General features: G+C 39.0%; 1 protein-coding gene across 1 annotated transcript in view; it reads left to right on the top strand.

The window, feature by feature from the left end:
- The window catches only part of PDGFC (platelet derived growth factor C), a 142153-nt gene that overhangs the window by 70215 nt on the left and 47725 nt on the right, over positions 1-24213 (top strand). Inside the window, exon 2 of the mRNA XM_052777972.1 lies at positions 15562-15757. Coding sequence (XP_052633932.1) covers positions 15562-15757 — 196 coding nt within the window. The remainder of the gene's footprint in view (positions 1-15561; positions 15758-24213) is intronic.

The raw sequence follows: 24213 nt of genomic DNA, 5'->3' as shown, positions 1-24213 counted from the left end.
GCTCGGTGTTGCCCTGTTCTGTTTAATATCTTTATTGATGATTTGGATGAGGGGATTGAGTGCACCCTCAGCAAGTTTGCAGACGACACCAAGTTGGGAGGCAGGGTCTATCTGCTTGAGGGTAGGGAGGCTCTACAAAGAGATCTGGACAGGCTGGATCCATGGGCTGAGGCCAATTGTATGAAGTTCAACAAGGCCAAGTGCCGGGTCCTGCACTTCGGTCACGGCAACCCCATGCAGCGCTACAGGCTTGGGGAATAGTGGCTGGAAAGCTGCCCGGCAGAGAAAGACCTGGGTGTGCTGGTCGACAGCCGGCTGAATATGAGCCAGCAGTGTGCCCAGCTGGCCAAGAAGGCCAACGGCATCCTGGCCTGTATCAGAAATAGCGTGCCCAGCAGGAGCAGGGAAGTGATTGTTCCCCTGTATTGGGCACTGGTGAGGCCGCACCTCGAGTACTGTGTTCAGTTTTGGGCCCCTCACTACAGGAAAGACATTGAGCTGCTAGAGCATGTCCAGAGAAAGGCAACCAGGTTGGTGAGGGGCCTGGAGCACAAGTCTTATGAGGAGCGGCTGAGGGATCTGGGGTTGTTCAGTCTAGAAAAGAGGAGGCTGAGGGGAGACCTTATCGCTCTCTACAACTACCTGAAAGGGGGTTGTAGTGAGGTGGGTGTTGGTCTCTTCTGTCAGGTGTCTGGAGATAGGACAGGAGGAAATGGCCTCAAGTTGAGGCAAGGGAGATTTATGTTAGATATTAGGAAGAATTTTTTTACTGAGAGGGTTGTCAAACATTGGAATGGGCTGTCCAGGGAAGTGGTTGATTCACCATCCCTGGAGGTATTCAAAAAGCAAGTGGACAGGGTACTCCAGGGCATGGTTTAGGGGGCATGGTTAATGGTTGGACTTGATGATCTTGAAGGTCTTTTCCAACCAAAATGATTCTATGATTCTATTCTATGATTCTATGAAATGATAGAATTTTCGATTCTTAATGAGGTAAGGAGGGGGGTCAGCAAAACCACTACTATGGACTTCTGGAGGGCAAACTTTGGCCTGTTCAGGACACTGGTTGAGAGAGTCCCTTGGGACACAGTCCTGAAGGGCAAAGGGGTCCAGGAAGGATGGACATTCTTCAAGAAGGAAATCTTAAAGGCTCAGGACCAGGCTATTCCCATGCACCGCAAGATGAACCGCTGGGGAAGACGACCGGCCTGGCTGAACAGGGAGCTTTTGCTGGGACTCAGGGAAAAAAGGAGTTTACCATCTTTGGAAGAAAGGGCAGGCAACTCAGGAAGAGTACAGGGATCTTGTTAGGTCATGCAGAGAGAATATTAGAAAGGCAAAAGCTCAGCTAGAACTCAATCTGGCCACTGTTGTGAGAGACAACAAAAAATGTTTTTACAAATACCTTAATAACAAAAAGAGAGCCAAGGAGAATATCCATCCTTTATTGGATGCAGAGGGGAACATTGCCACCAAAGATGAGGAAAAGACTGAGGTACTTAATGCCTTCTTTGCCTCAGTCTTTAATAGTGAGACCAGTTATCCTCAGGGTACGCTGCCCCCTGAGCTGGAAGACAGGGACAGAGAGCACAATATACCTTGCATAATCCAAGAGAAAGTAGTTGATGACCTGCTATGCCACCTGGACACTCACAAGTCTATGGGACCAGATGGGATCCATCTGAGAGTACTGAGGGAGCTGGTGGAGGTGCTTGCCAAGCCACTCTCCATCATCTATCAGCAATCCCGGTCAACAGGGGAGGTACCCAGACAGCTGGACGCTTGCCAGTGTGATGCCCATTTATAAGAAGGGTCGGAGGGAGTGTCCAGGGAACTACAGGCCTGTCAGCCTGACCTTGGTACCGGGGAAGATTATGGAGCAGTTCACCTTGAGTGCGCTCACACGGCATGTTCAGGATGAGCAGGGGATCAGGCCCAGCCGGCATGGGTTCATGAAAGGCAGGTCCTGCTTGACCAGCCTGATCTCCTTCTGTGACCAGGTGACCCGCCTAGTGCATGAGGGAAAGGCTGTGGATGTTGCCTACCTGGACTTCAGCCAGGCCTTTGACACTGTCTCTCATGGCATACTCCTTGAGAAGCTGGCATCTCATGGCTTAGACAAATGTACTCTTTGCTGGGTAAAAAAGTGGCTGGCTGGACGAGCCCAGAGGGTTGTGGTGAATGGGGTGAAATCCAGTTGGTGGCGGGTCCCAAGTGGTGTTCCCCAGGGCTCAGTATTGGCGCCAGTTCTGTTTAATATCTTTATTAATGATCTGGATGAGGGGATTGAGTGCACCCTCAGTAAGTTTGCAGATGACACCAAGTTGGGAGGCAGGGTCTATCTGCTTGAGGGTAGGGAGGCTCTACAAAGAGATCTGGACAGGCTGGATCCATGGGCTGAGGCCAATTGTATGAAGTTCAACAAGGCCAAGTGCTGGGTCCTGCACTTGGGTCACAACAACCCCATGCAGCGCTACAGGCTTGGGGAATAGTGGCTGGAAAGCTGCCCGGCAGAGAAAGACCTGGGTGTGCTGGTCGACAGCCGGCTGAATATGAGCCAGCAGTGTGCCCAGCTGGCCAAGAAGGCCAACGGCATCCTGGCCTGTATCAGAAACAGTGTGGCCAGCAGAAACAGGGAGGTGATTGTTCCCCTGTACTGGGCACTGGTGAGGCTGCACCTCGAGTACTGTGTTCAGTTTTGGGCCCCTCACTACAGGAAAGACATTGAGGTGCTGGAGCGTGTCCAGAGGAGGGCAACCAGGTTGGTGAGGGGCCTGGAGCACAAGTCTTATGAGGAGCGGCTGAGGGAACTGGGTTTGTTTAGTCTGGAGAAAAGGAGGCTGAGGGGAGACCTTATCACTCTCTACAACTACGTGGAAGGAGGTTGTAGTGAGGTGGGTGCTGGTCTTTTCTATCAAGTAACTAGTGATAGGACGAGAGGAAATGGCCTCAAGTTGCACCAGGGGAGGTTTAGGTTGGATATTAGAAAAAAATTTCTTTACTGAGAGGGTTGTCAGGCATTGGAACAGACTGCCCAGGGAAGTGGTGGAGTCACCATCCCTGGAGGTGTTCAAAAAACACGTAGACATGGCACTTCAGGACATGGTTTGGTGGGCATGGTGGTGTTGGGTTGACGGTTGGACTTGATGATCTTAAAGGTTTTTTCCAACCTAAATGATTCTATGATCTCTACAGGATTGTCAAGACCCTTGGGAACACCACAGACAGTTCCCTTGGGTAGTTTTAAAAAGGTTGACAAATGGGAAACGTATCTGAAACTAGGGCTATTGGAGTGACTTAAGACTTTAAAATCTCACTTTTCATTTTACAACTGTAGAGCTTTTTCAGATGATCCCATGTAAGGCTTCTTTATCTTCGGTTAAACATAAGTCTAAATATTTTGATATTAAAGGTAGGCAGAAAAAGAAAAGTCAGAAGATCTAGTAATAAAAGCTTGAGTTTCATGTGTGAAATAAGTAACAAATTATATGTAAATAAATAAAATAATAAATGAACATGTGAAATAAGGTGAACAATGGCAGCACGGGGGAATGAAGCGTAAGTCAGTATACCAAAAGATTTCAGGAGACTACAACACTGCATACAGTCTTTTCAGTGGCATAAGTCGTGACTGTGTGTGAGAGACTGAAAGAGTTAATGTCTCAAACATTGTGGTGGGGCAAGTTCTGCTTGAAGACAAACGGTGCACATCACGGAACCAAGGTGAAAAGCCCATCGGCTCAGACATCAGCAACAGGAGGGGGAGGGCGTGCTGGAGGGTGCGCAGCTCCCTGTTCTGATGTGCTGTTCTGATACAAAGATCAAACAATGGCGGTGTCTGCAGGGAAGGAGAAGTTACTCCACAAAGGACCCCAAGCCCAAAGGTTCACAAACTGCTCATTAGCCTGATGAGTTCGGGTGCCCACCTGAAGGAGGGGCAAGGATGATAAAAGGACACAAACTGAAGCCCCGGGCGCGCAAGCCCACTGGAACTAGACCCCTCAGCTGACTGAACCAACGCCGGACCCGGGACCGGTGAAATCTTTCTCTCTTCCTTTCTCTTTCTCTGTCTTCTTCTCTCTTTCCTTCTCCTTTTCCACAATCCCTACACCTCATCCATTTCAAGATATAAACCATTGACCAAGTCTGAGACTAAGAGTAGATCCAGCCACCCCTGGGCCCTTCTCTGAGGAGGAGTCTGGAAAGCAAGGGGGTCTGCTCTGAACCTTGTGACTCAGCGGGAGGGATCTCCTTATTCCCTGAATTGATGTATACAGTTACACATTTTACAGAAGTAGTCTTATGCCAATTCCTGTTGTGAGAAACCCTGCCACCTACTACCACATCTCCCCAGTTCAGTTTGCTTCTGTCATGAATAAAATCTTTAACTGATCGTTTGGTGTCCTTTCACCTTAATTTAGCCCGAGGGAATTTCAAGTTAAACACGACTCCCTGGTCTGTCCAGTCTGGGTTGTGACACTGTGATGGTTCTCAGGGCCCTGCTGTTAGTCCTTCTTAGGGACATCTGCTATACTGTATTAGCAAAAGGGTCTTTTGGAAGCAGTTTTACTTAAAATAGGCTACTGTATTGCACATGCCATGGGGCATAGGTCTCTTATGGCTGCTCTAGTATGCCTTTACGGTCTGTCTTTGGAAAAATAGAAAGGTCAGAGTAAAGTAAGGATAAATTGTGTACAAATGTGAAAAGATTGTTCATCTGACTTCTATGAAGTCTCTGGTGTGAATAAAGGCTGAAAGAGCAGGTAGGCTCATACCACTTGCAATTAACTGAAAATTATATATGTTTTACTTATCTGAAGTTGAGAGAATGGCAAGAGTTCTCTCACTGAACCTAGAAATTTTATCCTATCCTAAGAAAATTCTCATCAGTTATTCTAAATGTTGATTGCTTGTCATTGTGGTCTGTTCATAAAAGATTTCCTTGATGTTCAGGTACACGAGTTCAATAACCAGCAAGATCAGAGATGCATGTTAACCGAAGGAGTTGTAAAAGGTATTATTCATCCATATGGCAATTTTATGCTATACAAAACCTTTTCATTTTCTCCTTGCAGAAAGACAGACTGTCTTTTGTAGCTGGACTTGTGCTTCCTTTCTGACTTGCTTCTAGAGATGCAAATCCTCTTCTGGAAGAGTACTTTTCTGGAGTGTCGCATGATTTAATCTTCCATGCAGATACTAGAAATGAGTGTTTAAAGTTTGGTTTTGTGCTGAGTTCTCTCTTCTTGAAGTTCTTCCAGTTCAATAACAGTTGCATTGCATTCATCTCTGCAGATCAGTATTGATATTGCATGACCACTTTCTGCCAAATCATCTTCTAGGAATCAAATTTTAATGAAATGAAGGCATTATATTCTTCCAAAAGCTTTGTTTTAGCAGGCTAACACCAGCTAAAACTTTTTTTGCTTTAATGGATATTAAAGATGTAATGTTTTTTCATCTCTAAATTTGGAAGTATAGCGTAGTCCAGTTCAGAAGATACATAAACAGATGCCAAATAATTTCTTTATAGTACATTCTTTGTTTCTCTTGTCTTTTTAACATAAGGATATGCTGGAGGTTCATTTTCTTTATACGTAAGGCAAGCCTGAGGCAGCTTTAAGCTGGCTTTGGAGTTTCAAGTGGCAATGTTACTTCCGTACCAAGAGTTTGGCACAAACTTTCTAGTTTGCTTAGGACCCTCTGCATTTTTGACAGTGAACTGAATGCCACATTGAGTTCATTGTTATAGTTACTCTTGCTCTATAGGTAAAACTAGCCCGACGTGCTGCATTCACACCTTCAACTGTAATGTGCAAAACCCTTAAATCTTTGGTTTTCTTTTACATCTCCTCTTACACAACTTCATCACTGTAATTTTCTGACTAAAAATATTAGAGTTATATTTTCATATAGCTAACCAGTAACGCTTTTCAAAATTTTCTTGAACACCACTTTCTTTTCAGAACTTGAAATATGACTGATGATCTTCATAAATGTTTGAATTGCTATCATTTTAGCGCTCTACTGTATGAAGAATTAAAAAAATAAAATCTACACAAATACCAAACAATGGAAAAAGCAAAACAAAGCATTTCAAGACTGGTATTTGCAAAGATTAGGGTAGTGGTTTTATCTTTTTTTTTTTTTCCTCTTGAAACATGATCAGGACAGGATTATATTTTTCATTCTGAGTAATACCTAAAATGAGATGTATCTGTTTAACATATACCGTATCCATAGAGTCTATTTATTCAGACTGAATTCCACATGGACCATGGATAATCTTTTTCCCAAATGTTTACTAGTATCTGCTCTTAACAAGTGCTGCACAATATAAACTGAAAGAACTATAAAGAAAAGGGGCATAATAAAATTAAGCCTTGCTTTTCAACAAAGTCTGACTTAAGATCAAGAAGTGAAATTTTCAAATGGGTCAGATTTTAAAGAATTTTTCTGTAAAGGACATGAATCACGTGCATTTAAAAGCATACAGGGAGCCATAGCTAGTGTTAGAAAATGAGACACAAGTAGGTTTTAAGAGATTGCAATGAAACTAATGCTTTTAACTGAGATGAAAGGAGATCCAGGTTCATTTCATGGTTTTGTTAAAGTTATCTTCTTGCACTTGTAACCACTCTGTGCCATGCAGAGTCTGGAAAACCGGGGTAATACTGCTCTATTTCCCTGTCCCTTCCTACCTCAGCTGGTATGTACAGTCTTTCAAGACAGACTGACTGATACTGTGTAGGCATGTGTGTGGTCTCTAGTACTACCAAAGCTAATTTTGGATGTAGCTTGTAAGTGCTGTCATAATAAAATCGAAAACAAATTGATATTGCTGGGTTTGAGCATTTATATGTGATGTTTTTCACATTCACTTGAGTTTCTGTTGTTGCCATAGATACTATTTTTAGTTATAATTTCTGTTGATGTTTATTTACCTTTAAGAATTTAGTTAAGTTTTTCCAAAGCTTTGCTAAATCAGTTTCCTGTAGGAATAAAAAATACCTATTTTGAGTAGCAAAAGAAATGGAAAGATTACATATTTGAAAATACTCACTAACTTTTTTCCACCAAAACCTCCCAAACACATAAGCTTTTAAAAATACTTTTTTTTTCTTTAAAAAGTAAATAAATAACTTTATTATCTCTTAGTAGATATAAATAACTCCAGCTGGGCAACCGTTTTCCTGGTTTACTGTTTGTTCTTGCTTCCTGGTCTCTCTCAGCATTAAATCTTACAACATGTCTTTTCTATTGACAACATTTTTCATGTATAGTAAGTTGTACTTTTCCAAGGAGACTTGCAATTCCTCCTATCCCAGACTGTTTTAATCATGTGTTTGTTAAAACCTGAGTAAGTAGCTTTCAAAAGCCCGACCCTTCCTGAGCTTCATTATCATTGAGGACTACTCATTTTACCTGTTCATTATTAAATAAGACTGAACCTCCTGCTGTTATGGTCTTCCACAAGATACACCTGAAAAATGGATTCCTTGCTGTATACTGTTCGGCTTTGTTTCAACTTTGACAGTTTTCAGTATCTATTCACATAATTTTGTATAGGAGGACTTGTGAGTGCAGAATATGTAAAACACTTCAGTCTTCTACAGGAGAAGAGAAAATAGGATACAGAAAACATCAAAAGTACTATGTAGCAGATTGATGCTCTGGAATATAGCAGAAAAGAAAAATGTTAAGAGAGGTCTTGTAGGAAGATGAGGAAGTTGTGATGACCTCATGCTGTTGATGGGTGAAGGTCAGATATTTAGGCTGATTATATCTGTTGTCTGCTCTTGCTGCTATTGATCATGGAGCTGTTTACTATCTGCCAAGCCTTGAAAAGGCAGGGGGAGTGATTCATTCAGAATGGTGTTTTTTTCCTTTTTTTCATTTTTCTCTCCTCTCTCTCTCTCTCCTCTCCTTTCCACTCTTTCTCACTCCATCCCTCCCCATTTAGGAACTAAAAAAAATAGTTCAAGTGGTTACACATTTTGTTATGGCTTTTTTTTTTGTCATCGCAGTTCCAGGTAACTCCTTTGGCATTTAGAGGCCATAATGTATATGTCAATGAATTGTAAATCATTTAAAGTGAAGAAAAATAGGGGTATAAACAGCTGATCTTTTGCTGTGCACACAACAGGTATTTTTAATTCTATCTCATTCATCCTTGCTAGCGAACTTTGAATGATTCCTCTACTGTATGTAATACAGTAATGGCATATAGATGAGAGTCAAATACCCAGCTGTTATCCAAACCATATATGACTAATGAAAAATGGACGATAAGAATTACTCTTCTCTTGAAGAATATTTTTTCAGACAATAGCATTAAAAATTAAAAATTTGTGCATTGGTGATAGCCTGATGTGTTTTCTTCTTGCTTACAAAGTACAGATGTGGAATCAGATTAGCTTCTCAGTGTTTTATTCTGTATTTGGCAAGGAGACTCTTTTATATCCAGTCTGTAATCTTTTAAATATGTATGGTCTTACAGTTATCAATACTTTTGCATTTCTGTATAGCAGTGTACCTACACATAATTCTGTTCCTACTGGAATTAACTATAATATAGTGCCTATAAAACTTCCACAGCACTTTCTGCAGGAAATGTTATGTCCTTGCCTCTTCATTTGCACCTCCGGAACAACTCATGATTCTGGATTAATTCATTAAATATCCAAATAGTTTTGGTTGGGGGAAGAGGCCATAATTTTCTTTCCTTAAGTGATGCCTTTTCTGTCTGAGATGACTCAGGTCACTTAAGCTGGCAGTTTAATGGAAGAGGATGGAGACAGGGAGCAGTCCTTGACTAGAGTCTGTATGTTCTGTGAAGGTTACTTTCTGTATAATATTGTTATTAGGAAAAAAACTGAGGCAAGAACAAATGTGGAAAAATATTATCAAAAGAACCAGCTTGACATTTGTTTTATCCATAAGAGAAAAGAAGGATATTGCTATAACAAGTTTAACTGCTAATTGTCATATTGCAGGGCTCTTTGTTAATTTTTGAATGACTGGAATGTATATTCATTTTATGAATATGCAACATACTAATAATCATATTTATTTCAGGATAATTATTGGCCCATGGCTGAAAAAAGCAGATGATATTATTTTCAGTCCATTATAAAATAATTATTCCAACAGCTTTATGTATTTAATATAGATGGAATTCCTTTCATATTCAAGTCAGCAGGAGCTTTAATATTGATTCCAGTGCAGCCAAGACTTTACCTGTGGACGTTGGAATAAATGCTTATTGAAACACTCTAGAATAATTAGATCTTAGAGTATGTGATAACAGCAAAAAGTTACCTCATCTAAAATTTAGCAAAATAAATTCTTTATCTTGGCTAAAATGTAGTATTTATCTAGTTTTAAAAGATATTGAGAAGTTCAGGACCAAGACTGCTTTCCAAAAGAGTTTGGTCTGAAAAACAGATCTCAATTGAGGTTACTTTTATTGCAGGAAGATTTACCGTGCACAAAAACCCCTGTTTAATTGCCATCCTCTTCTTTGAGCAGAAGCCAGAGTACTAGGCAAAGTGCTGGCAGAATACTTGAAGGTTATAAAGTATAAACTTGTAAAGTAAAAGTATAAACTCATTTTTGTTTCTTGATGCAATTTGGAATCAAAGAAGGTTTGTTAGCATATGATTAGTCATGATTATCTTCTGCAAGACGTTAAGTCATGCAGCTGTTTGGAAACTTTATTAAATCTGTTACTACAGTTCCATGCTCTGTTCTCCAATGATGTCTTTTTTTTTTCTTTTTTTTTCCTTTCTTTTTCTTCCTTTTGCCTTCCCTCTTGGGCAAACTGCCAAAACTTGAGGGTTCCTGAAGATCGATTAGAAAGCTTTTGCTTCCCTACTCACTTCATCTGTGTGCAGTCCTTCACATAATGTTCTTTACATAGCTTCAGCAGAAAGACCTTTAGCCAGCAGTCAACTAGTGTATGATATTCAGTGCCTAAGGTAACAGTACAAGTTTGAACTCAAAATAGTAACTGAAGAAAAAAGGAGTATGTTAAATTGTAGGATTTAAAAAAACAAATACAACCCTCTATGTATTCATCTTGAGTTGTGTGAACTGGAATTTTTTTACATGCCTTTTCAAGTGTGTGAGGTAAGTATGTGTCAGAGGGAGGAGTAATCTAAACAAGATGTAATATTTCTCCTACATATTTCTACTTTGTTACTTTACATCTGTATAATACTTTATTTGTTGTATTTCTTACATTTGCTAATTTAGGTAACAAGTACCTGTGTAAATGAGCAGATTTCTAGTTAGAAGTTGAATTTATCATGCTGCGATAGTTGACAGGTCATACGTGTATATTGTGCATGTGTGTGTGCACTTCTCTCTTATTTCTTACTAATACCTGAAGAATCATGTCAAGATTTCAAACAGGTAGCTATATCAAAGCATAGAAGCAACTCAAAATGGAAAATCCACAGAAAGCTAGATGTGTCTCGGAGATGTAACCCAGAAAAGCCACAAACCATACCACTTAGGAAAGCTGTCTTAGGAGATACAGCAAGCCTGTATGAAATTTTCTTTTCTCACTACTTGAAAAGTTGGTGATGAAAACAAACCCTGCAGACTTCAAAAGCATTTCTTGTGGTACTTGAGGCACAACGGGTGGGAAGAACAGACTGCTTGTTAGGTAGGTTGAAAATTGGCTGGATGGCCAGGCTTGAAGGCTCAGCATTTGGTTGGTGGCACACAGTGAGTGGAGTGTGCAGGGGCTGGCCTCGTTTAGTCTGGGGAAGAGAAGGCTACGGGGCAGTCTAATAGCAGGCTCCCAATTGCCTGAAGAGCAGTTACAAGGGTGACCAAGTTAAACTCTTCCTGGTGGGGGCACAGAGTGTAAAAACACAACAAACCCTGAAAATACCCATGGGTAGAAGTTGCAGCTTGCGAGGTTCAGATTGGACATTAGGAAAAACATCTTAGCTAGAGAGATAGTACAGCACTGGAACAGGTTATCCCAAGGCATTGTGGAGTTTCCGTCCGTGAGGGGGTTTGAGTATTGGCTAGAAAATGCCAACCCTCAAAGGGGTGACCTGCTGTGGTGTGAGCAGGAATTGCAACCCAAGCAGGAGCTGGGACTGCAGGTCTCCAGAGGTCCCTTCAAAGCAGCATTTGTATGATTTTGAGTGGCTTTGCCCTGCTATCCATTTTATATATGAACAATATCAAACAGAGCTATTTGTCTTCAGTTTTCTGCCAATAACAGATGATTTGGGGGCTTTTCCTTTGTACCCAGCAAAAGAGTTGAATTTCATTTTGACTGTTACATTCAGATAATAGCTTAGAAGTGCCTGGAGGCAACTGAACCAGAGATCGAGGGCAGAAAGAGGTACCCCTGTATGCCTGGAGTTACTACTTTTGAAAGTAGCCTTACCGCTTTTTGAAAGTCTGGTGAAAGAGGAAGAAATGGCATGTTAAGTTACATTTCAAAGAATTTCTTCTATGAAGTCTCAGTTTCTGTGCATATGTGGAGTGTTGTAAAAATTATATGGGAATGTTGTCAGGAAATCCTTTCAATTACTTTAATTTAAAAAAACCCACTTCCTTCTGAAGTTCTGTGGTAATGAACAACTAGTTACTGTCATCTTTTGTTTCTGAGTTTTAAAGCAGAGGACTCACACATACTGCAACATAAACTGTATATGTGAAATAGCTCTGATATTAATTGGTAAATATTTAGAGTTGAAACTTCTCATATGTTTGAATTTGGCTCTTTTTTGTTGTTTTGTTTTAAAGCAGTGATAGCCACACATGAGCTAATGCTGTTTCTGAAGGCCTAAAAATTGGTTTTCATAATTAAGGGCTACTGAATGAAATTAACCAAATAATATATTAACAGTGTGTGATCAGCAGTACTCTCATCTTGTCCTGTTGTGTAATTAGTGTAGGTTTAGCAAAGAGTTTTAAAAATCAATTTCACCAGTACTGTGTGACCTGTTAAGTCAATCAGCCTTTTAAGTGAATCAGTGCCAAGGCCGTTACTCTAACCATGGTGCTCCTCTCTTCTTCTGCAGCTCCTCATCAGTCTCCTGAACTGTATGTGATTTGTCTTTTACTCATGACCCTCGCTAAAATGTAGTGATTACGATGTACTAAGAAAGAGGTATTTGCTATATTTAAAAAGTGTCAGCGCTGATCTTTGTGAATGTGTTGTGCCCATGGGGGAAGAGACCTACTTTGAAGTAGGCAGGAATGAGCTTGTCTAGTCGGTGGGTTTAATTTCAGTTTACAGTGGCATCTGCTGATCTGTTTGGTGATACCGTGGTTTTTTATCTGCGTTACCACGTCTGTGGAAGGGTTAGGCATTGCCGTGCTTTCAGAATGCCTGGAATCTTGTAATTTTCAGGGGCAGACTTTCTACATTGATAGATATATAAATCTGGTGATAGCATCTTGTACCACATCAAAGACGACTGCGGCGACTCATTCTTCAACTTCAGGCTCTGTTAAGTGTGTGCTGTCCTTTCCTAATAAGCGCAACCATGTCATATCCCTGGGTCAGCTTAGGGATTTTTCCCATCTAGTGTGCCCTGTTTTCAGGACTTTCTCTTGCAGGTGATCTCAGTTGCCCATCTTCTGGTGAAGCTTGTTACTGAAGATGCAAATACGTTGTTTTGGTCCTTGTCTGTCTGAATTTCCCTTGCGTGGTATTGTTACCCCTTGGCTGAGATGGTGCCTTGCCTACCTCAGTCCTTGCCTAAACTGATTCTTCAGGGTTGTTCAATGCTATCTATACAGTAATAATCTTTTTCTTCTTTTTTTGGGGGGGAGGGGAGTATGGGGAGGATGGTTGTTAATAGAAAGGCACAGATCACGGCAGCAATGTATATAGCTTAGGAGTTACACAGCTGACCGCTGTAAATCTGACTGAACTTGTTACTCCCTTTTAAGTGTAACTTGGACTCATTTATCCCTAAAATAAAGCCAGGAATTGCAAAGTCATTCCACAAAGAATAGAGACTATAGTCTCATCTTAGCCACATTCAGGTAGCTGTGCTCTTCACACAGTTTACTCAAATTTTCAGAACATGCATGAACTCAGTAGGAAAAGGCTAGCTTTTTGAGGTACAATGGTACAATTTATGTAGAATAGATAAAAAGGAATATTGCAGCTTATCTGAAGACAAATAACAAGCTTCATTCTCCAGTGACAGCAATTACTTGCCTTTGTAGTCATACAAAATAATTCTTTTGTAAGAGAAGAAATTCCACTGTGTGAGAGCAAATATTTGAAATGGAGCAAGTGGTGTGTGTGGGAATTTGATATGTTCATGGAACACTGTTGTGTGCTAAAGTAAATAGATATTTTTCCTTTAAAAATGGAGGAGCTGAAGGTACTGGAGATGCCGCAACTTCTGTTCACTAAATTGCCACATGCCTTTTGTTTCCTTTGCCCCTTTTTATTGACTTCTCATTTGATATGCCTGGACTTTTCACAGTCCTTACTTGCAGTGCTGTTGTTATCATTGTCCTGATGACACAGAAGAAAACACTTTCTTAATATGTTGTGAAATATAACGTGGTTTGTAATCCTGTGTGTGCTTTTAAAGACAAAATAAACCACTGAATATAGTGTCGTCAGACACCACACTTTGACATGTTTGTCTGAAATGGTGGTCCTTTGCATACTTTGGAAATACCACTCTGGTGTACTAATCTCTGGGAAAGTAATTTTTATTATTGTTGGCTCCTGTGTTTAGCATGCAGCTCTCAGCTGACATACTATACATTATAGAAAAATGCTTGTGACTCAGCTAACAAAAACCCAATGAAGTATCTAAATTAGGAATCTGCTTTATGTGCCCTTTTTTTGTGCTTTTTTCTTATTACTGCATGCTGTCCTCTCTTATTTGTACACAAGACAGTCAGTCCTCTGCAACTGTGTGTGGATATTGGCAAGACCACAATCCATCAGTGTTATACAAGCAGCAATTCCACTTAAAAGAAAATTTACCATTTTCATATCACAAGTAGAAGGCACAAGTCCAAAAGAATAGAAAGGAAAAGTCCATCAGACTTTAAATTATATTTAAGTATAGATTAATCCTTTTAAAATAGCAATGCTGTTTCTGTGGCCTTCTTTTCTTGCACTGCATTCATTTAGCTGTCAGCCTTTACATGTAGCTGTAACAAGGTACAATTGCAGTGTATTTTTCTCTGTAGACTGAAGCATATATGTCTTACATAGCTTCAAATGAATGTTCCTCATAATGCTGGTTATAAAACAATCAGAAAAATAAGATACAGTATCTAACTGAAAGAGACAATGAATAGCTGAAAACAAAATAATATTAATAACTCTCCAGTACAAAACTACAAGTTGACTTTGTTACTAAAGTTATTAATAAGTAACTCTGAGAATTCCTATGATTTACTGACTGAAATGTCAAACCTGACTGTATACAGGTTTTTAGAAAAAGCCAGTTAGTAAAAGTTATGTGCTATAGCATAAGGAGGTTTTTTTCATTTGATGTGCTTATGGAATTAAATTTTGTGGTTTAGAGATCTCATCACCCTATGTCACAACGTTAAAATGTATCCAGATCAGATCAGTGCCTGGTTTTTGCAGCTAAATACTCAATATGAGCTGATTCCAGCTGCTGAATATGAATTCCTGTGAATGTTGGACACTTGAGAATGAGGTCTCTCTGAGACTGTGAAGAGAATTGTTGGGCACGGCTGCTGCTCACCGAAGGAGTCATTTCCTTTTGGTAACTCCTTGCAGTTATGAAGACCTGAAGAGATCTTTTCAGTAGTTTCAGTGTTACTGTGTGCTTTAAAAATCAAATGTAGTTGGCTTATTTCTTTTGAATTCATTTCCTGGTGCATTGTAAAACATTCATTTAATTTTACATGTGTTTAGTCTAAAAGTGCTGTGAAGAATTTTGAGGAATGCCCTTGATTGAGGCTTATCAGTAAATGCCTAATTTCTTACACTTGGTGACTTTCCCAAGTTTCCTAAGCATGTCCCAGTTTCATTCTTGTACTGGGATAACTTTGTTCTGATACAGCCCTCAGGAAGGAGGCAGCCATCAAAATCCTTATCACTGAACTCAATAAATGTAAGACAGTCTCCATTAACAAGAGACAAATTAAAACCATCCCTTTTGTGGTAGGTGTGAGCACACCTGTCCCTGTACCCTCGTGTGATCTCTGTGCAATCTCCAGTAATAGAGAACTGAAACCACCAGCAGGGTGCATGATGTAGTCCCTTGGGCTGCTGGGTTTCTGTGAGTAGTCCAGTCTTGCATTTAGGTGTTTGCAGTCACATTTCTCTTAGCTCCACTTGAACATCTGTTCTGCTTTCTGAACAGCAGTTGAGGCTTGGGTTTGAATAACTTTTTGCTGGCAAAGTAATACTTATCACTTTTGGGTTGTTGTTACTATACAGATTTTCCAAGCAGAAATTCCTTGCAAGATGAAGAAAAGCAAACAAAACAAAATCTGTGCATACTATACAAACACTTTAGGAAAAGGAGAAGAAATGAGTATTCATGCATCTGTTTTCTGTCTTTACTATAGGCGTGCAGGATCCTCAGCATGAGAAGATAGTTACTGTGACTACTAATGGAAGTATTCACAGCCCCAAGTTTCCACACACATACCCACGCAATACTGTGCTAGTGTGGAGATTAGTAGCAGTAGACGAAAATGTATGGATACAGCTTACTTTTGATGAAAGATTTGGGCTTGAGGACCCAGAAGATGACATTTGCAAGTAAGTTACTTTTCCTTTAACTTAGAAAAATTGGAAGGGAGGTGTGGGGGATGAAACAGAAGTGTTGCTCAAGTTTTGCAAAAATATGACACCTGCATGTCAATATATTTATAAAATGCATCTTTTAAAGTATTAGTCCATGATTTTCTTTTGCAGTGCTAGGGAAGGATTTCATGCTTGAAAGCTTTGGGTTCTCTCCATTTTTCCTTCTGCATTTAGTATCTGGGCCACAGATACATTATGATAGAAAAATGTGAAATATTTAATCTCTCAAATAAAAGTGTTGACATCTGGGAAAATATTCTTGACAGAACGTTAGAGCAATGAATGTCTAATTTTTACAGAGAAAATTTGGGTAAGCAAGTTACCTGAAGTGGAATTCAGGTAATGACACAAATTACAACATCCCTGTACAAAAAACCCCGACACCCTACTGCACAATATTTTAATTGCCTTTAATGGTCAAGTACTCGGTTTTCTATGAAAAACAGCACTTACAGCATTGCATTAATTGACATTCTTTAATGATATTGCATTTTTCCCAACTTCAATAAGTATTCTGCCTGCTCAATCACTGGCACAGGTATCTCTGGAACCTGTATTTCCTTCCTATGATTTGCAGCTAAAGGCTTTGTAGCTTGAGAGAGAAATAACCGTGATATAACAGGCATCAGGATGGATGTAGTTCTTAACCAAGCCATCCGATTGATCGTGTTCTGGATATTTTGTGAGGCAGTAGGGTCTGACATTATATATGCTTCCTGTGGGTGTGTGAAAGGGGAGAGATCCTAAACTCTTGTATCCTGTATCTGTCTGACATCACAGCAACACATTGTAAAAAAAACCCAGCGTGTGAATAGTGCTACGTTGTCTGAACTCTTTTCGGTAAATTCAGTAACAGATAAAACATGTCATTTGAATGGCATATCCTCCTTTGATGTGTTCCTGGAGAGGTACTTCACACAAGATTTTTCTTTCAAAGTAGTTTTTTGTTTGCTTTGTTTTTCTGTTTGGGGTTTTATTTTTGAATACCTTGTATACACATTTGATTTGATTCTTGCTTTCAGTTTTTCTAATTAACTCCTAGTGAGTTGTTTTTATATCTTGTATCAACTTTTGATAACAAATTTGAATTTCTTAGAGGTTACTTTTGCACTTATCCTTAATTTGGGAGCTGAGGTTCATAACAGATGGGCAGATATCTTTCTTTCATAATTCTGAAGGGAGTAATTGTCAAGGCCATGTCAAATATAATTAAAATACTAAGTGCTATAAACATATGTTTGCTCAGATGAGTGCACTCCCTTTGCACAGTAATTCTTTTCTTTAAATGAAAACTTAGCTTGCTTTTTCTTTTCTTTGCATATGCCAGAGTGAAGTGGCAAGTGAAAGAAAATCCAGGTAGGGTGACTCATTCGTCCACTTGCAAAGAAAAAAGTAAGATAAGTTAAAATATTTTTAATATAACTAGAATATTATTTTAATGGGAGTACATTTATTTTAAGTAAACAATGTGCTGAATACAAAAGTACTGGTCAAATTAAGAAACAGTAATAAGTCACTCATAATCTTCACTCGGTCATAATCTTATCATGCTCATAGTTGTGCAGGGATACCAGGAAGTTGTATGAATGCAATTCCTGATATGTGCACTTTTGAGGGCACATTGGGCTTTTTGGCTTGGAAGATATGACCCTCTGAAAAAGAAAGTTATAGTGTTGTCTTTAACCAAAAGAAAAAACATAGCTAGGCTTCCTATGAAATTTAAATTCAGTAACAAACTCAGTAAAGGAAGAGAATGTGTACCTTGTTTGATGTGAAGGGAGTATAAATAATTGACAAGTTGAGGAAATAACTAAAACACAGTGAGTTTAACTATGTAAAATAATTCTACACAGGCCAAGTAAGTTACCAGTTATCTGAGTAATATCTCTTTATAAGTAATGTCTTGTGTTTCTTATCTCTTGTAGTTCCTAATAAAATTATTTAATCTTTTTCCAGTACTTTCTGTAGAAAAGCTAAGGGGTTTTATTGACTGCATCCCGTACTATTTATTACTCCACTGTGTTTCTGTCATCTTGAAACACAATACTGATTTGTTGCTGTAGAGTACTCGACAGTTTCTCCAAAGGCAAGTTTCTATGACAAAAGACAGAATAAAATATGACATGAAATTTAATGTATTATAACTCTATACCTTACAGTGACCTGATCCTTTAGTTCTGACCTATGACTGAAACTAGGTAAAAACCAGCCCAGTAACGTTAGACTTTCTGTGCAGAAGTGTACAGTTTGTACCAGGATATCTTTCTCTCCCTTCTATAGTGTATGAGAGAACCTCAAGAGTTACTTGCAGTGGTCATCGTCACACTTTTCAGTTCATGTACTTGCTTCTTAAGCTGCACGTTCTGTGCAATGCCAGAGCTTGCTCCATCATCGCTGTACGCTGTAATGCCCTGTAGCATCAGTTCACTGGGCCTATGAGAGAATACACTACAGTATATTAGTTTAAGATAATTAGCAGCTTTTAAATCTCATAGTAATTCAAATATTGCTTACACAGTGGAAGAAAATAAAACAAAAACATATCCAGCTATGTAAGACTTTTTTGCTTAATGTAGTTCTATAACAGGAAAACAATGGTAGCGGTGAATAAGAAATGTCCTATATGTATCCTGAAGCTATGGCAAGTTTTTGCCTGTATCTGGCTGACCTGACCTCCACAGCTGGATTTCTCCGAAGTCAGTTCTGACATTTCAAGCTATTCTATGAAGTCTTTTAATCTAGAACAAATACCACATTTTACAGATACATTAAAGGTACCAGTCTAGTCTCCACTTTAAATACTTTCCTGAATCTGAATCAGCGTGATCCTGCATGGCTTTTTTTCCCACTCTGTTTTCACTTGCAATTCAACTTGCAGTATTTACTAAGGTAGAGCATTTGCATTACAGCAAATTCTATGTTTATGACCAGCCATCCTGACCCAGCCTCACCTGGAACAGCATTAGCATACATAGTCGTAATTGTTGTGCTAATTCTCACCAGTCTTAAGCATGATTGCTGTGTTCTCTTTGCTTTGGAAACAAAGTTTAAATTATAGGTTTTTTTAGAATAAACTTCTCATATTTTGCCTGTATTTCTCCAGGTGACTTTTGTCCTGGTTTTACAATTGTGATGTGCTTGAAATTTACGCAGTTCATGTCTGCATTGCTTAAAATACAGCTAATGATTTTTTAAACAACAGTTCTGCTTCATTTGCACTGCACCCTTTCTATGGGCAAAATGTTAAGAATCCCACTGTGTCCTTTTCAAAGTGAAAAAACCCTCCAATTTATGTGGAAACTAGATCCATGCATCTATCTCGGAAGAGATTTATGTTATTTGGTTGATAATAAGGATATGTAAATCTCTGCAATATTGCAGTAATTTCAGTCTTGTACACTTTGTTTGATTTCAGTTGTGACTTGTGAAAGAAAAAGTTTACGACCAAAACAATCTCCCAGCAAACCAAGCAAACAAAAAAGGAGAAGGATGCAATCTCCTGGCTGTTTTGTGCAGTACTGTTCAGATGATAGAACTGGCAGTGAATTTTCCTTACGTAAGGGAATTTGTAGCTAACAGAGGCATAGTGGATTTACATGCTGTATGCCCACCCTTTCTGGTGAAAAAAAGAAGCAGCCTTTCTTCTGCTCGTATGATAGCTGATATGACAGGGAATTATTTTCATGATGCTAGCCCCTCAATGCTGTTTTAATTATGAGGCCATTAGACTTCTGTGCCTTACAGCTCGTATCATCAGGGAGATGCTGTAACTCTTCTTGACTAGGAGGAACTGATTTTTGCTCAATTGTTTCTTGTTGTCCAAATTTGTTGTTTTCTGTCTCTGAGAACATGCAGTGATAACAGCTTTGTGATAAACTCCTCTGTGACAGGAAGACACAGATTTACCTTTCTTCCAGGAAGAACATGGATGCTATAGTTGCCTTTAAAAGGCAGTCTGATGTTGTGAGTAGGTTGTACATTGGAGCATTACAATGCAAGGCTGCAATAGGAAAAGAAAAAAAAAAAATCTTTCTTAGTTTAGTAGCATGTGTCAAAGTCGCTCTCTCCCTGTGCACAGAATGGCTCTAGTTGTTCATCTTAGAGGTGGTTGCAGCTGTTCTCTCTAATCATCAGATGATTACAGTCTGTTTGACTTTTATTATATATAATAAAACACAGAAATGTGTCACAAATCCAAAGTGCAATTACTGTGGATAAGATGATAAGGATAAAATACATGAGTAAAAGAATGTGGAACCAACTGATAGTTGAATAATAGATGCCATTTGACCATCATCTTCGTATTAGGATAGCTATACTCATTTCTGACTCTCTTCAGTCTAATAATTTAAAGTATGAACTATAGTCTGTTTTTTGGGGGGATGTTGAATTTTGGGGGGGTGGGGCGGCTTTTAGCAGCTGCATATGTGAATCTGTTCCTGTAGTTGTATAAGTGAAGCATTTACCTATAGTATTTTGAAAGAATTCCCAAAGCTTGTCTAGTTAATATGTGCAGTATGTAGAACTTTTGCCTGAAGAAAATTAGTTAAGCTGAAGGCAGCTGTCAGTGCTAACATGGGCTAAAACCTATGTGAGTAGTTCTGTGACTTTTTTTTCCTCTTCACATCAAATTAAATACTTAACTCTTAATGCTGAGAATGTTCTTCCTTTGAGGGTTCTTAGGATGATGCTTTACGATACAAAGCCACATGCATTAAATTCACTACCTCCCTTTTCCCTAATGTTTTTGTAAGCTACTTGCCTTCACTTCAGATCCATTGTGACTGAACTGTGCCCAAGCTATTCCCTTTCATTAAGGGAACATCAAGGTTCTGTGGTAGAAACCGTAATCCAACTGGCTTCAAGAGTCATATGTGTTCCTAATGAATGTATCATTAGGAAATTATTGATAAGGGTTAAAAAATTAGAAGATTTGGCTCAGTCTGACAAAACTGGAACAAGTGTATCAGGAGGAAACATACTGACACTGTCTTTAGTCAGCAGCTGCGAAGAAGGAAAATATTTGCTTAGCTGTCTTTTTTTTTGACATTGTTTCAAATGCATACTATGCAGTGATATGTTCTGATAAACACAATAAAAAGGCTAAACATTTTGTTGTGTAATTTTCTAAAGAGACTTTTCTGTGTAATATAAGACACAATGAGCAACTTACACCACGTGGAGCTTCCTTTCTTGTACAAAAAAATCTGTACAAATCTGTATATCTGGCATGTGGAGTAAAATGTGGATACACAACTGCAACTCCTAACTGCTTCAATAAAAAAGAGGACAGATATTTTGCTTCTGTTTGGCCCCTTGTCATGGAAGCACCTTACAGCACCAACAGAGCACATGGATGAAAGAATAATGTCAGCATCTTTTTTGTCTAGAAAGATGAAATTCTAACCCACACCCTGCCCCCTGGGGGAAAAAAAAGAGTAATATTTTTTGTTTTGCCTTGAGTGCATTATAGAGGCAATATTGATGTATGCGTGAAGAACACACTAATATCAAGCATAGATTCAGGAAAAAAATATAACTCTTCACATAAAGTAAGTATTAATTCTGGGGCTTTTGAGGGCAGTGAGTTCCTTATCAAGGTCTAGTTCCCAAGAAAATTGTTTTCTGGACAACCGACGGGCTGTCCTTACTGTCAGATAGTCTTAAATGCTTCTCATGGACTGTGATTACAGAGGGTGAAGTTATCTCTTGGGTAAGTACAAAGTTCAAGTTGGCTTTGAATAACTGGACAAAGACCTTTAAATGAACTCCGTATTTAAAGAGGAACTGGAGCAGACGATGATCATGGCAACTCATGTCACTAAGTAGCTGGGCTGCTGGGATTTGTGCTTCTTTCCCCCAACCCCCATTCTGAAGATGCAGGGGTTACTGCTGCCACCCCTATTTGAAAATTCAGAAAGCAGTGAGGAGTCCCCCAGAATTTCTAAGGCTTCAAATTGGAAAAAATACAGTCAGCATCAAACTGGAAAAAAAAACGGTCAGCACCAAAACCCACAGACTCTGAGAGCAGAGATGAATGTTATAGTGAAGACCAGTCCTTAAAGCTCTTTTCTTACAGCTCTTGCCTTAGAATTTCAGTGTGTTCTATTTTAGCCACCTGTTTTTTATGAGATGCTACACATATAGGTGGGCTGGGCTCAGTTTAGGTGACTCTACATATCAGTGATACTTAAATATCTCTTTCATCATTGTCTATAACTTCTTCAGCAAAAGTGAAGTCATACTAAAGTTAAAATTTATTACAGCTCTGTTCTGCGAGTCAGATCCATTTGGATAGGATTGATTCCATTAATATATGGAATTATAAAAAGCATAAGAACTCTTGTTCCTCAATACACAATTTCTTTTTTACTTTTTTTTTTTTCCCAACACAAATTACTTTTTAATCATTTTTATTCAAAGTCTGAAAGGGGGTCATATAATTTAAATGGCTGGGATGAGTTCTAGCATTCAAGTGCCTTAGATTAATTGAAATACTGCTAGGAGAGAATTATTATGAAATAGCTAATATAAGCTGAAGTCCTTAGTAGCAACATTGATGTTTTACTGGTGGCAGGAAGGTGGCATTTTAGGAGCAGTGTGTAGAAAATGCCATAAAACTTGTGTTAAGGCAGCTGGTGGAGTAATTTCTCCTGGTGTTTGTGGGGTTGGGTTTTTTTGGTTTTGGTTTTTAGTTGCTCAGTCTATTTGCAAGACAACTGAATAGTGATACCAGTTCAAGAGAGGTTTAAATGCTAAATAGAAGATGAAAGCAGGGGATAGGGATCAAAGTTTTTAAGAAATTAGATTCATTTAGGACCACAGTCTTTTGGTTATCTAAAAATTGTTCTTTTACATCTAAAGAAAAAAGATTAATACTACAAAGGTTATTTCTTTTCATGTGAGTTCAGTTGAAACAATATTATTTCAACTTAATGAATGCAAAAGAGTCTGATAGACTCATGTATCCTGCTTTCTTATTTTCTGAAGAAAAAATAAGTGGGTTTTCATGTCAAAAGAAGTATCTGGCTCTGTTTCTTATCTATTCTGATTTCATTGAACAAATTTGTGGTTCCTTGTAGTTTCTTTTTATTACTTTATTTTTTTTAAGAAAGCTCTTACTTTTGGATTTGCCATGATACCAGAAAAAACTGACTCTTTGATTATCAGATTTTTCAAACACTAATTCATCTTTCAGCTGGTCCTGTTCTGCTGGTTTAGCTACTGTCCATAGTTCAGACTGTGGCAGAGGTGTCTACTGTATCCAGAAGTATACACATTCCTTTGGGTTCTGTACTGCTTATTAAAAGTTGCTTAATACCATTCTCATGATAACAGTTTTGTAAATGTGACAAAGCAGATACTGCAGGCAGTAAAAGAAGATAAAAAATTAGAAAACCAAAATGCAGTATGGTTATAATGGAGACTACTTTGTAACGCACATTTCTTAAGCTTCAAAAAGAGTAAACTTAGTTCTGCAGAAAGGGTTTATAGCTGCAAAATTGTACTCTCTAAGCAAATCAGAGTGCAACATAAGAAAGGCAAACAGAAGAAGATGCTTCTCTGAGCAGAACAGGAGGACACCATAGCCTACATGATGTGATCAGAAGGACATGCTGCACAAACTTATGGGCTATCACTGCATTCTTGCCCACCTGCTTTTCCCTCCTTTGCAGTAAATCCAGCATTCATTTTTAGTATCCACTGTTGCTGGAGGACACTATAATGGATATTATTTCGCAAGTAATTTAAAATCTATTTTCACAGTCCAGATGAGTGTTAGGAGAGTGATTGCTGATGAGTGGGCAGTTGACATAATCCCTTACTCCTTTTTCACACCAGAGACTACACTCATTGACTTAAAAAACATTTTAGGCTCCTTGAAATTCCTTCCTGGTCCTCTCAATCTCAAGCAAGCTGTTTGAATAAAGTAAACTATGTCCACAGTATCAAAATATTTTTGTAAATGGTCCTAATCCTAATTTATTGCTTCTAAAATTTTTTCATGTTACCGTAGTTGGCTGTGTTTCTAATGGTGTAGACTGAAGTTATTTTCTTTGAAAATGAGTGTGGCACTGCTGGGTCTTGCTTCTGTCTAGGGTACTCTGGAAACAGTTGTTATTGATGGAGTTCCCCTGCTCAGCCCCACCACTTATTAAAAGATAGAAGTAAAAGTCTACTATAAGGGGGCACAAAAACATGCTGTGAGCCATCACCACCGGAGCTCAGGGATGTAGACAGACCCTGTAGCCACCTGTGGTTTCTGGTGTGACTCTCTGAAGTCCTGATATCAAGAGAAATGGAAGCTGCAAAGGCAGGCCCAGCAGAGTAATCTAAAGTTACGCGGTGTAGTGTCTAAATATTCCAGATTATACATACCATGCACTCCCTTCCTGATGCTTTCTGGTTAC

The sequence above is a fragment of the Harpia harpyja genome, chromosome 2, assembly GCF_026419915.1.
Source record: "Harpia harpyja isolate bHarHar1 chromosome 2, bHarHar1 primary haplotype, whole genome shotgun sequence".
In the NCBI taxonomy this organism is placed as follows: Eukaryota; Metazoa; Chordata; class Aves; order Accipitriformes; family Accipitridae; genus Harpia; species Harpia harpyja.
Note: the sequence above shows the minus strand (reverse complement) of the source record. Positions and strands in the feature narration are given on the sequence as shown.